Source organism: Mixophyes fleayi, chromosome 5 (genome assembly GCF_038048845.1).
Source record: "Mixophyes fleayi isolate aMixFle1 chromosome 5, aMixFle1.hap1, whole genome shotgun sequence".
NCBI classification, from domain to species: domain Eukaryota; kingdom Metazoa; phylum Chordata; class Amphibia; order Anura; family Limnodynastidae; genus Mixophyes; species Mixophyes fleayi.
Window position 1 is genome coordinate 56,301,366 of NC_134406.1, and position 14,898 is coordinate 56,316,263.

General features: G+C 40.0%; 1 protein-coding gene across 1 annotated transcript; it reads left to right on the forward strand.

Moving 5' to 3' along the window:
* The first annotated feature begins 1,067 nt into the window (after positions 1-1,067).
* LOC142159447 (nucleoporin NUP42-like) lies at positions 1,068-8,703 on the forward strand. Its single transcript, XM_075214350.1, has 6 exons — positions 1,068-1,354; positions 1,741-1,993; positions 5,244-5,332; positions 5,929-6,005; positions 6,750-6,828; positions 8,357-8,703. The coding sequence occupies exons 1-6, from the start codon at positions 1,075-1,077 to the stop codon at positions 8,701-8,703; spliced, it is 1,125 nt and encodes a 374-aa protein (XP_075070451.1). The 5' UTR covers positions 1,068-1,074.
* Positions 8,704-14,898: the final 6,195 nt, after the last annotated feature.

A 14,898-nucleotide genomic window follows, 5' to 3' on the forward strand; every position in this document is an offset into this window, starting at 1 on the left:
CTCACCCTATACCTTCCCCCCTGGCTATCACCCCTCTTCCTGCACCCCCTTTACCTCTGGCTCTCTCACCCCTATTCCAGCACCCCCTTCACTCCTGGCTCTCACCCCTATTCCAGTACCCCCTTCCCTCCTGGCTCTCACCCCTCTTCCAGCAACCCCTTCCCACCTGGCTCTCACCCTCTTCCAGCACCCTCTTCCTCCATGGTTCTCACCCTCTTCCTTCCCCCCTTGCTCTCACCCTCTTCCAGCACCCCCTTCCTCCATGGTTCTCACCCTCTTCCTTCCCCCCTTGTTCTTACCCTCTTCCAGCACCCCTTCCTCCATGGTTCTCACCCTCTACCTTCCCCCCTGGCTCTCACCCTCTTCTAGCACCCCCTTCCTCCATGGTTCTCACCCTTTTCCATTCCAGCACCAGCTCCCCCCTGGTTCTTTCACACTGGTGAAAACCCTGCCCGCCCGCCCGCCCGCCCCCCCCCCCCCCCCCCCCCCCCGCGAGAATCGCGGCACCCCCGTGCGAAAATCGGCATACCCCCTGCGAAAGTCACGGCACCCCCCGCGACTCCCGTGCGAAAATTCGATATATATATAATATGTTTCCATGCTGGTCAGCCTTAGCCGCATATGTGTGAACTGTACTTGGCCTAGTTAGACCACATCTTTCCTCCCCCATTCCACCTCTCCAGTCCTAAGGAGCAAGTGTCAGATGTACACAGGAGGTTAATACACAAAAAATAAAATAAGCTACATTAGGGCATTTATTAAGCAGTAGGCTTAACAGCCAATGTGTTAGCCTTTGTAAGGTAACCAATGACAAATTGAAGTTCAAAAATGTAAAGGGACACCTGTCATTCCATAACGCAGAGCAATTTACATGCCAGAGTTTTCTTTTTTTTTAACAAATCCGACAATCAGACCAGTGGCTGCTGTGACATTTACACACTTTCTTATCAAAGTGCGCCCCCTACAGGACGAAATTTTTATACCAATAACCATCTCCTCCCGGGCATAGTGTCACACGGGCAGACAGTGAACAGTATGAGGGTCGTTGCTGACAACGGAACGCGGGTGGCAGTTATGCAGCTTCTACGTCACAATGTGTATTTAGTTTCAAATATTTGTGTAGCGCAGTTACATGAAAACGGAGTTATGGCGATATGTAAGTTCTTTTTACAGGGTCGCTGCCGTTTTGGAGATAAATGTTGGAACGAGCACCCGAGAGATGGACAGCAACATGCGATATGTAAGTTCTTTTTACAGGGCCGCTGCCGTTTTGGAGATAAATGCTGGAACGAGCACCCGAGAGATGGACGGCAACATGCCCAGAACCGGTACCAGCAGCAGCCACACCACACAGGTATAGTGCGATCATACCAGAGGAGGGCAGTGTCGGGTTTGGGGGAACTACAGTGTGATACCTAATAACGATGTAGGCATGCAGAATGCATCTGAATTAACTAATGAAGCCAAGATCTCTCATAAGTATCCAAGTTTATCTTGGCAAATGTGTAATTCTCAGGATCACTCAGCCAACTTTTCACTGGCTCACCTCTTATAATCATCAATGTTGCCACTCTACACAATATTTACAAATATTGACCCTACTAGTGGTAACTTGTATCATTCTGAATTTACCTCTAAATTGTGACCATGGTGGTTGAATTACACGTGTATATTTCTTGTTTGATGGTGTATGTTGAGCAAGTATTTACATGTGCACTTTATTATACAATTGTTTTTAAGCTGGCTCAACGACATGGACTGCACCAGGCCAGAGATATGTGCAGACTTCAAGTTTCTTCAAGTCAACAACGTGGACCAACAGAGATAATGACAAGACTTCATTTGGGTCCTTTTCTGGTTCTGGTGATAGAAGCAGAAACTTTAAACCAAACTCTTCTTCAGGATTGTTCTCATCCCAGTACTATTCAGCAGAATATTCTGTGTTCCAGGATTATGATGAGGATATTGAGTCAGACAGTGATGAAAGCCTCTTGTGAGTATTGAAAGCTTTTAATCTAGTTTCCCTATATTTTGTGGTACTGTGTAATGTCTATGGAGACATGTGTGTGAAACTTCACCTGAACACACTCAACCTTTTTAGGATGTTATGTTGTAAGAGGGTGCACTGTTCTGTACCTTTAACTAAATAACATGACCGCTGCTTACTTTGAGAAATAATAAAAAATATGTTTGTCAGTATAAGATGACTTTGTTTACAGTATCCTACTTACCAATTCCATTTTTATGTTTTTTTGTCACACCAATAAGAACTGATATTAATGGATAACAAAATAACGTACAACCTTGCATGGGGTGTAAAGCTGGGTATACACCTATGCAATCTTACTTCAGATACAATTTCTGCAACGGTTTCACCAACGATTGAAATTCCCGATGAGCATACCAATTCATGTGTACACACCTACACGGTTTACCTTCAGATCTGTAATCTGATCTTCTCTCATAACCATCTGCTGATAAGATCCTGACTCTGTACACACTCTACAGAGATCTGCCGGTCGTGAGTGCGTACACACTCCCACATTTGCCCAACATCGTTCCATCATTGATCATGAAGTTTACAAAACCAGGTCAACAGATACGATGTGGTTTGGTAAGATAAAACATGATCGTGGGGGCGTACAGACTCGTGAAATATCTCACCAAATGGTCGTGAATCGTGTGATCTGCACCATAATTGCATTGGTGTGTACCCAGCTTAACAGATGTGTGTCATGGATATGCTGGAACTTGTCTAAAAGCTGAAGAGTCACAGGTTGCCATAAAGGAACATGAGAATTGTGTACACTTTATGCATAAATGTAATTTTAAGGAACACATAATGGTCTATCGACACAAAATGTCCTTATGTTGTAGTGTTGTAGTTCTATAAAGCTTTTCTCGTTTGGGCTCAATGGAGGAAATATACTAAAGGTCGGTTTATAAAAACTGCCACTATCTTAGAAATTTGAGTTGGCAGCCTCAAAACTGCGGGATAGTAAATTCAACGACTTGGAGAGAAAAATTGCATGTGACCTGGAATCATCAGTAAATCTCCCCCAATGACTTGTCACATTTTAGAGTCCTATAAAATACTTTTGGCAGTAACACGGCTCCTTGAATGTCCCCCATTGAGTTAATAGAGCAAACAGTATCCCCAAGGGAGAACTAAGTGATGTAAAGAGCTCCTGTAGAGACCCTTTCATTGATGATCTGCAAATTAGCCAAGCTGCAGCGTTAACTCGTTTCTGGTGGTGCAGTAGATATCCCAGAGTACATGGGTTTGTGTAGCAAGATGTTTGCGTAGAAACAGGAGTTTGGCCAAGTGAGAGCTTTCCTTGCTAAGTGCAATGTAGGCGCTCATGTTGGGACAGTGTTGCAGAGCATGCAAAACATTTCATTTTGGGGAGCGAAGTTATTGAAATAAAATAAAGGGGTGGGGAGGGTGTGTTTTTTTAGTGTGTTCTTTGCAATAAGACACCCAGCCATTTCCACTCCGCAAAATAACTTTACTTCTACACCAGCTCTGAGCTGGTTGAGATCAGGTCTTGTGCTATACTTCTAATGAGGTGCATGTTACACCATCTGCTCAATGTAAAAAAATCTTCAAATACACAAAAGTGCCACGTGTAATAAAGACGCCATGATGTCTCCTTGGTCTCATGATTAATTTTAATTACGAATGAAGCAAAAATGAGCAGTATTATATAATAAAAATAGAAACATTTAATTTAATGGATGTGGTGGTTCTAAAGTGCTACTAAGTTGGATTTTGATACTTTTGTACTGTGCACTACTTGAGATTTTTCCACCTGGATCCCATTCTATTATTACTAACAGATACAGGTAGTTTTGCTGGGAAAATGGGTGGAAAATTGGGTAGAGAACAGCAATGCATGTAGCAAGGAATATCCCGGTGATTTCAGTAGAGAGCATGGTTAATAGAAAATAAACGGTCTGTTGTGCATATGGTTCTATGTCTGATGCAATTTATCCTTGTTAGACACATGACTACTAATTGGGTCACTTACACTGTCCCACAATGAAACCTTTACAGTGACTTCTCTATTTTCAGTGGTTGACTGCGCACTCATTGTTATAACCTATAAACATGTGACATTGCTAAACATGCTGGAAATCTGTGCCAGCTGATTCCTGTCTGTCTGTCTGTTTGTTCCAAGCTGCAATGAGAAGGAATATTATTATAGAGCCATTGTCACCATAGAGATAATTATCAGTGCTGTCCAAGTAGAATAAAATAAATTCACATTGACCATTTTTTAAACATCATATACTTAATGTGGTTGAGATATACAATAGTCATACTGAGAGGGTTACTATATCCTTTATAACAATAGACTACATTTTGTTTATTTGCTATAGAGGAATCTAATCTGTTTCATATTTCTTGCAGTTATATCAGGAAGATCTTAGTCCCTTATCAGAGACCACTTGTTTTTCATTTCTTCTTGTTGCATGTGTCAGGGTTCCTTCTTCCTGCGGAGAGTAAAGCTGGTACATGTACAGGCGCGAGGAGCTGACGTTGGCAGAAGTAAAGCTGGCACTTTACTGTCTACTGACATAAGGCTTGTTGGTTAGACATGAGAACTTGTACAAAATATAATGGTTTCAAATTGACATTTTCAGTTCACAATTTTGTGGGTTCCAGAACCCTTCATTTAAAATATTTGGGGTCCTACTTAACTATTTCTGGGACCCTTCATAATTGACTGTTGGGTGAACATAAATGTCATGAAGCCAAGCTTAATGGTAAGCAGAGATAAAGCAAGGTGAGACTAGGCCGTTACAGGTGCTCACTTGTTATATGTGTCATTGAAGATCCTGGTACCAAGTGGATGAGGAAGTCTGCAGGTACAGTTGTTGGGGCCTGAAACAGACTGAGATCGTCTCTCTTGTGGTGCAGTTGGGTGCGCTGTATGTCTGGGACTCCTGCTGTTAGTGTTGGGAGCTTTGCTATTCCCTGTGGTGTGGCAGCTGTAGGGCTCCAAGCCTGTTTACAGGTGAGGGTCACTAGTTAACAGCGAGAATTAGGTTACAGGAGCGAACGATCAGGGGAGAGCATTTATTCTGGGTAAGGAAGCCGCACCGCAGTCCTGATTGCTTTGTGCCGGGAATCCACAGGGCTCTAAGTTCTGCAGGACCTGTCATTTTTTACAACTGAGTCCCTTAGATGTTAAATTGGGTAAAATACGTGCTAACCAGTCTTTATTCTCTCCACATAGAGATGAAATCTTCCTAGATTTGGACATCCGAAAATCTTCTGGGCAGTTCTCTGTTCATGCAGTCTTAAAGAAAACATGTCATTCATCAGGTAATCATACTAAAGTAAAGCAAAGTTTTATTCAAGTCATATGTTGTCTATCTATCTGGGGACCTTCCAGGTTAAAAAAATATAGTTGTCTAACTTTTATATATAATTGCTATTGATGCCAATAGAAGCATGTCTTTTTTTGCGCCTTTAACATTTGTGTTAGCTATTAGATTTGACTAATTGGCTATATATTAATATCATTATTATTATTATTATGGAAATTTTCAGTTCCTCAAACACTACTACATTGTTTATTATCAGAATTTATGTATAAGGTGCCATAAAAATCTGCAGCACCGGATAGTGAATACAACAAATCATACACAAGCAAGTTCATACACAGAAACAGGACCAGGACATGCAACGTTGAGAAAGAAAGTGTTGTCATTAGACAGAGGTTAGAGAGGACCCTGCTTGTGAGAGCTTATAATCTATAGGATCAACAAGATGTCTCTAGGGTTACCAAGTCTTAGGGAAACCTCTGTTCTCCTTTTAGAACACAACATTTCCGGAAGGTTATATATATGTGGAGGGAATTATATTTCTATTATATGGTCCGTTTGATAAATTAGCTTGTTATATTGTGTTTTTCATAGGTTTTACAGACATCGCGTCTGAAGAGATGCATCTGGAATGTACCACGTCTCAGAAAGAAGGGAATATTCAAAACTATGTAAGTAAAACCAAAAATACTGTTCTAAATGTGTGTAATGGCAATTCAAAGCAATAATTGATCCAAACAGAAGTGTGGCTTAGCCAGGGTGGCTGTCATTGTATGTTTTATTATTTTGCACCCCTTTAGTTAAAAGGATAATCCCACCCAAGCATTCTTTATTTTTTTTTAAATTCCTATTGTGTGAGCATCATCTTATGTCCTACCACTTATTTCATATCCGCACCAGTCCTCAATTTCACTGAGACTCTCTGACGTACTGGTGACTGTTACCAGTTCCCAACACTTCAGCTTTGACAACTCTCTGTGCTGCTCTCTGTGCCTGCCCCCCGCGCCAGCATGAAGTGTCTGATGCAGCATAGAAACTCCGGACAGTAGTTGTCTGAGCCTAGTGATGAAGGCTTGAAATGCACACCTATCAGTTCCCCTTTTACTGTAGTAAATTCTACATATTTTGCATTTTTAAAGTTAAGTTTTATTTCAGCCCCTTCAAATAACTACAATCTCCCAATGTGGCCTTCTAACCAAAACAGTTGTGCACCACAGAACTAAACCTAAAACACAAGTTAGCTTATATATGATGGCTACTAATAACTGTGGATATATACCTGCATATATTTCAGTTTTAAATACGATTGAGCTCATGTTTTACTTGCTGATTTATTAAAAACAGATCTACTTGTTAAGTACTTTATAACTTTGTTTTGCTTAAAATACAATATAGTCTGTACTTCTGTTCCTCAGCTTAAGGAGCTCACCAGGCCATCTACTGACCCAACACCAACGTTTGGAGGACTGCAGAAATCTGACTTTGGTTCTTCCAGTAAGTTTTCACAGCTATCGTACATTGTGTACAAAACACTTTCTTCTTCAATTAAAAAAACTGGTTTCTGCTATTTAAAGAGGTGTTAATCTTCCAAACAGCATGTTTGGATTCATTACTGTAGAGAAATAATATCTGTAGCTAGAGCTGTAACTACACATTTTAGTTTCCTGGATGAGAGAGAACACTGGCGCCCCCAGATCTTTGTCAGTGACAGTAAATCCCGTCTTGAAGTGGTGTGGTGCCGGAGAAGCGGCCAACCTTTTTTGGGCGCATACTAAGTGCTATGCTGCCCATCAACCACCTCCCTCCCCAGATCATGTCCATTTTCTTGTGACTTTTTATTGATCTCTCTGCCAGGCTGACCCCTTTGAGTCCCTGCTGCTGCAAAGTGCATTAAGCTCCGTTTCTGCTTGCCCGGATTGTGGATTGTTGGAGCTCTGTTTTGGAAAGGGATAGGTACTATTCAAATCCTGGAAAGCCGGGCAATGAGTGAATGCTCTAGTCCTCCCTCCGCCAACCTGCCTGAAATTAAATCAATAGCACCCAAGTTTAATAATTAGGCCTCCTTCCCCCAACCAGCCCGACAGTAAATGAAGTGTTTATGTTTAATTAATAGGCCTCCTTTCCCTCCTTCAGCCCCAAAATGAAATAAATAGCATTCCAATTTAATAAACAGATCTATTCCCAATCGAACGACATCCACGACATTAAAATAATAGCATTCCCATTTAATAAATATCCATATTCCCCCAAACAGCCCCAATATCACAGCATCAGATTTCTCCTGATGAGCCCTAACCTTTAATAGGCCCCACAGTGCAATATTAGCTCCTACCCCAACAATATATTAATAGAACCCACATAACATGTAAAAAAAAAAAAAAAAAGTCCTTCCCTCACCAGCTCATTTTAGTTTCTGTCGTGGGACAGGAGGAGAGAAGGAAGGAGATAAACTGAGCTCTGATCCGCAGCACATATAATAATGTCCTGGGAGAGGAACTAGCCACCAGAAGCACAGCGATGGCTGTAGGGATGGGGGAGACAAATATTATATACACAGGTGGCTGCCAGACGCTGACCCCTATATTTAGGCGCCCTGAGGCACTCGGATAATGTAAGTGACTTGAGTGTCTCAGAGCTACACTGACTGTCATAGTCAGTACTCACTGCGGCTGAGTCACTCCTCACTCACATCTGAGCCAGCGTCCCCACCCCCCAGAGTTTGTGCCCTAGCTATGGCCCTATCTGTAAATATATTTAGTAAAGGACATAGGTGGTAACTGATTCAGGGAATTTATCAGACTGTCATTTTTGGTGTTGGGAGGAGTTTTTAGCACAAGTTATGTAGGACATTGTTTTTGTATTTCTGTAACTTGCAAAACCTTCTGTTTGGAGCTAAAAAAATTTTTATATTTTACACGTTTTGGTTTTTTTAAACTAATTAAAATGCACCAATGTTTTATTGTATAGTGTAAAATATAGAATTTGTTTATTTCTAATAGTAATAACTCTTCTTTTCCTGCAGACTTTCCTACCAACAGTGCAGTACCGTCAGCTGCAGCCTTCAGCTTCAAACCAGACTCCGTGAACACTGCACCAAATGCAGAGACCAGCTCTAGTGTTCCCAGTGCAGCAGCATTCGGTACTAAGCCCACGTTGGACTTTGGCAAAACAATGACACCAGCTTCATTTTCTTTTGCAAAAACGTCATCTTCAGGTGTTGGGACATCAGCTTTCTCAGGGTTTGGTTCAACACCTACTGCTCAAAGCATGGGAGCATCTTCTAGTTCACCTTCTGGTTTTGAGGGACTGTCAGTGTCTCTGCCGAAGACCTCATGCAATTTGTATGCAAGAAATTTAAACTGGGAATGATATATTTGCTGCCTCATCTGCAGAACTTTTAATTGATTAATTACCAATTTTACCTAAACCTCCAATCAAAATAAATGTTACATTTTTACTCAACAGTTGTAATACAGTGTGTAAATTGAACCTTTTTCATGCAATGTAGGTGCAGTTTCAAACTTGAACACGAAGTTGAGAGAGAAGCTCCCAAAACAGTTTTACACATAGATAAATTGTATAACCTATAAAGTTTTGCACCAGGAGTTTTTGGGCGTATCTTATAATTTTGGCAATATTTTGCCTATTTTTAGATATTTTGCTTTTATATTGGATGTACTGAAGTTTGTGGGTCTCTAAATAAGAATATTGTAAATAATAGTTTCACAAGTTTGACTAATTAAGTTCTTTTTATTTCCTTGTAGTGAGAGTATCTCTGTTCTAGTTGTCAGTAAAAAAAAATCAGTAGATAAACTTGCAGCTAAATAGCCGGTATGTACATAATATCAGGTACATAATTTGGGGATTTTTAGTGACTGGGAAAAAGGACTTGTATTTCCACCAATGAAATCCCTACACTGTAATTCTCTCCTTTCTGGGACGGGTCTGGATAGATCTCAGTAGTCGTCTAAAAAGCTGGATGTTGTGTTAGCCGGTGTCAGGCAATGGAGGGGGTGATCATTGGAATGAAAGAACTTATCAGGAGCTGGAATATGAATGTAGGTGAAGGAGTGTGAAGGCTTTCTGTGTGATAAAGTATTACGCAGGGTAAAGAGCACAGAAGTAGTTGCCCATAGCTCATACAAACAATACACTATTACTGTTGTGCACTATAGACACTTCACTAGATGTCCTATAAGAGTGATACAGCAGTTTCGAAAGCGATATATATATAATGCATCTTATCTGACTTCTTCTGGATTCAGTCATATGATGAATTGGCTGCTCTTCCTGTCATGTGTTTTTTTTACTGTTATTTAGTTATCGGTAATTCCATACAACAGGCCTAATTTTCTTGTGGTAAGACTTATACTATGTCTGGGGTATATTTCAACTGAAGGATTCCAGATTATTGTCATTGACATGAATATTTTTATATTACTCTAGTTCTGCAAAATATAAGGCTTTTGTTGCTCTACTGGCACTCCCACCCACACCCAAGATGTTTAGATGGATGTGGCAAGGAACATCTTCAGTTCTTTATTTTCTGGGTTTTCTTCTGTCATCTGAATTTATGCAACACTAAGGGGGGAATTGAATTACCGGTGATGTGGTAATTACAGTAGGGAATCTCCGCTCATTTTTCCTCACACTTCTATGGGGAGACACATCGCGTTGAACTGAATCTACCCCTAAGGCTTATTTGCAAAAGCACAGTGCAAATGCTACTTTGTGATGACACACGCCTACTTTTATGCAAATGTTAATGTGGCAGTGTATGTGGAAGGTGCAAAGGTTTCACTGTCTGATGGGAGATTTGGTGGGTCCACGACGTTCTTTGTACAGTGTAAGATAAGTGCTGGAGAAGATTAACAAGATGAGGTGTTCCCAGCTCTGCAGAAGGGAGCACGGCCTGCACAAGGTCTTTATTATTCCAACACCTTTGTGATGGCAGAGATTGGTTATACTTTTAATGGAGCCCATTTTGCCCCCTTCTAGTTGCACTTTTGTGGGGAAGAGAATTTCCATGCGAACTACGACAAATGTAATAAAAACATTTTAAACACAAGTGACACATGTAATAAAGAGTTCTCATGTCCCTTCAGCAATGGACCTGGCTGTTTAGTAGCCAAATATTCACTTTTTGTGCTTTTAAGATTCTGATTATGTGTACTGTGTATGCATGTGTCCATATCCTCGTGTAACTCCATACAAAGTGCACAGTGACTTGCAGCATATATGACACATATCGAGAGCAACAGTTTAGATTCCCAGAGATTAACAGATAGTATAATAACTCACCAAAGGGAGATAATATAATCACATGATTGCGATTCCTCTCTTCTTGTGGGTCCCAAGACTGCAAAATGAGTGCTGAACATTGAAAGTATTCAGTACCAGTACAGACGTATGTAAGTGTCCTGTAACACTTAATGCTAGTCACAAAATTGCTTTACAAACACAGAACATAATTTAATTTCTTTTAAGATATGTACAAGTTGGCATCTTCCTTTGCATAGTGCAATGATGGAAGACCTATGTATTGTGGAATTCTTATGTTTTCTTAAATGTGACTAGGGCCAGATTAAGGCAATGGAGGCCCCCGAGCTAAGGGTACTGTGAGGCCCCCGATATATATACAGCACTTACCTGGTCCTCTTCTCTTGCTGCAGGCAGGCTCCTCTTCTTGTATTGCTGTCCGTGCGGGCATGGTGGGCAACGTGCTGCTTAGTGAGGAAATCTCGCGTGACTATGAGTCATAGTTTCACAAGACCTTCTCTCTAGCAGCGCAATGTGCACCGCGGCCGCACTGACAGCAGGGCAGCTACCAGCATCAGATTTGCTGTTAGCTGCGCCTGCCTAGAATGAATGGGAGGCTGCCCCCGACCTAATCGCCGGCAGTAATACATAAAAATATTTCTTAGAGCCCCCAGCTGTCCGAGGCCTCTTGGTTATAGCCCACAAAGACCGTTAGGTTAATCCGGCTCTGAATGTATCATGCGGTTTCTAAGTTTCCCTCTTGTACCACACTGAACCATGTGCAGAATATATCTGGTGACAGCCACACTGTGTGGTTTCAGCTGGCTCTAAGCACAAGCAAAAGCGGAAACTGTATATAAAGTGTGAAATCACAATGGTAACGTGTCTAATTAGCTGCATCTTCACATTTCCTATCTAAGAAACAATTTCTGTATAAACACATTGGTCTAAACTTTTTTTTTATGTATATTTACTTTCCAGAATCCAGTTATCCCTCGTGTATCCCAAAGGTGTGTACAGCACTTTGATCACGGAGGTTGAAAACATTGAAGTAAATAGAGTTGTAGAGTGAAACGTTTAATGAAACATAACTTAGGAATCTGTACACAAGGCTCATAACCTTTATTAGTTTAATTTTTTTTACATTGCGAGATCCCTGCATGGATGAGGCCTCATATGCACTGACACTTTATTGGTGTTTTGAACATTTAATAAAAATACATGTCAGGGAACAGTATGCATGTCATATGCATCTTAAACAAAAACCTAGTTGGTGTAAGCTCTAAGCATAAAGTGATGCACAATTAATGCATTAATAAACACAGTGTGAAAATGTAAATGACCAAAGAGGATACATAATGCCTAGTATGGCACAAGGTATAGTAAAAATAAGTTATAGATCATGTGTGTTATGGTGACAATGGATCTACTGACTGTAAAATAAAAGCTTCATATATTACCAGCAGTAATATTATGTGATCTGGACAGCAGTAGAAGTGGATAAACGATCAGCGCAGCTCTGTGCAATGTTAGATAAAATGCTGCCATACGGGAAAAGCAAGAAAGTGAATTCCAGAAAACCCCTAAATAAATACAAACAAAATCCAATATCCCCAAGGCGCAAGAGACACAATAATGCAAATTATAGTTATGGATGCAAATGGTATTTATAGGTTGATAAAAATAGTAATATGAATATTCTCTATAATAAAATCATCAACATCAAAATAACATACATACATTCAAAAGGTGATCACCCTATATGGTTAATCCTGGCCAAAAGCAAAGTTCATATGAAGCGAGAAATGGTCCTTACCAATAGGACAATGGTTCAGTAATATATTAAAATGTGCACCAATGGTATGTCTACGGAATTCAAAAGACAAATGCCACCACAAACTTCCATTAGAATAGTCAAAGGAACTTTCAATATGAGTCACTGAACCCATTATATAGAAAACAGCTCCAACTCCCGTTTCCCGATCCCCGCTGTGGGAAAGTGTAGCCTTCGGAGAAAAACCATTTCTTCCAGTTATGGTCCTTTAGTTACCTCCCCATAATCCGGGTGGTAAATTAAATCCTAGGTTCAATACTAAGAAAGTTAGACTCTGTGTACAGCCTGAGCTTGCACAAACGCAGTTACAAGTTCGGCTTCAGATGGCTTCTAGCTTTCACTTACTTTCACTGCATGCAGTTACATGCGCGATCTGTAGAGTGTTCCAAATAGATGATGTAATCACCTCTGGTGCCACAGTAGATGTAAGTCCATAGGTAGTGGTAAATGTAAGTATAAATACCAACGCGTTTCCCCCAATAATGCTGGGGCCTGTTCAGGGAAAGAATATAGTGCAATGAGGAAAGCAGTAATTCTCTCGGCAGTAGTAATAGCACCTAGTAAAATACAGTGGTAGTGCACTGGAGACATGAGGAAAGCCAGGTTCTAATTAATCATATGTCAATGGTTAATTAGTATTTAGCCATGCCATGCCATTTCTAGTGCTTAAACCACCCCTCAGTGAATGGAGCACATACCGAGGAAAGAAAATGAGTCTAATAACTATGCGCACATACCTGAGATCCCACTTAACGAGACTTTCATGCACCCCATATACTCTTCTTAGGAGATGTAATTTTTGTGGGTACAGGCCTAGTAATGAGATACATAATAGTGATGAGGATGACACCAGCAGCACTATCTAGCCACCTATGACTGGCTGTAATGTTACAGCTATATTATGTCATTTTCCAGCTGTGTATTCAGGTTTCTTTGTTATTTCCATTTGGACTACTGCAGGAAAGGAGAATTCCATTGGATTTATAAATTGGTAAGCGATGGATGTGAGTGTGTTTGTATTTCATTACATTACATTACAACATTGTCAAGACACTATTCCCTCTGGTGTATGACACTTCATTACGTTATATTGCATACAAATAGGGTAATGCAACTATTGCATTTAAAGATAACACTGTCAAGCCACATTTCTATGCTATCATTAGGCATAAGAACACATGTGTATGTCTGATGTAGAACTATAACTGTGTTTTGAATTGGACGCATATAAGATACGTGTGACCCAAAATACACACGCACGTCCACAATTTTAGTGATAGCATTTTTATGCGTACTTTAAGGGCACAAAACGCGTCAATTCTATCTTTGTGTACTGCAGAGGACCTGAGAATATACATGTATCTGTAATTGTCTATAGGTGCACAATATTCTCATATATGGCAGACAATCCAAAAATTTATTTATATCTAAAACTTAATATCACACATAGGATCAATATGGGTAGAGGTGAAAGGTCACCTAACAGTTTTAAAGTCTTACACTGATTCTCTCCGAAAGGCTGATAGACAATTCACATAAACACTTATTACCTAACCAGCTTATATTTTCTGTATCAAAATTGTGGGAAAAAGTTTTCTGTAAGCTTTAAAAACAATGCTGAAAACACCAAGCTATAACTGATTACAATATGTACTATCCTATCCATATGTCACATGTTTTATTTAATCCTTTAGATACACTTATGTCTAATTGTAACTACTATAATATTACCCTTGTTCTATAATGCAATAATGTCCCCTCTTCTGCTCTCATAAATGAAACATACAACACATCTCATTGATATATAAATCATATTCTTAAAAAAGAATCCCTATATACTGGAGGTCTCTTTAATCCAGGGATTGCCGATCTCTGTGATTAAAAAGGAGCTAAATTCCAATCTAAATATACATTATGTTAATAGTCCTAATTATCTTGAGTCACTTACCTTTCACCAAGTGTTAGTGCTGGTCTGTTGTAGAAAATGTTCTTATGTTTAGTAATGTTTCCCCACCCCTAGGGGTAAATGTATCAAGCTGAGAGTTTTCCAGCGGGTTTGAAAAGTGGAGATGTTGCCTATAGCAACCAATCAGATTCTAGCTATCATTTTGTAGAATGTACTAAATAAATGACAGCTAGAATTTGATTGGTTTTTCAAACCCGCCGGAAAACTCTCAGCTTGATACATTTACCCCCTAATGTGATTTGACCTCAGTTTTGGTCTTCAAATAGCCCAAGAGGTCATGTTTCGGGAATTTCTTTAATCATGCACATGTGAATTCATTGATTTGGTAATTATCCCATCTACAGTTGTGGCCAAAATGTTGGCACCCTTGTAGTTTTTTGCTAATAATGCACCATTTCTTTAAACAAATTGTTGACATTAAAAAATATTCAGGTATCCACATATGTATTGTTTTAGGTTTGCAGTATAATAGCACAAAAAGCAAAATAAAAATATTAAGTCTTAG

Excerpts from the sequence above, each read along its gene's own strand:
- LOC142159447 (XM_075214350.1), top strand. The coding sequence starts at position 1,075 with ATGCAGCTTCTACGTCACAATGTGTATTTAGTTTCAAATATTTGTGTA. Across the intron at positions 6,006-6,749 it reads AAGGGAATATTCAAAACTAT|CTTAAGGAGCTCACCAGGCC; the intron begins GTAAGTAAAACC and ends TCTGTTCCTCAG. Across the intron at positions 6,829-8,356 it reads ATCTGACTTTGGTTCTTCCA|ACTTTCCTACCAACAGTGCA; the intron begins GTAAGTTTTCAC and ends CTTTTCCTGCAG.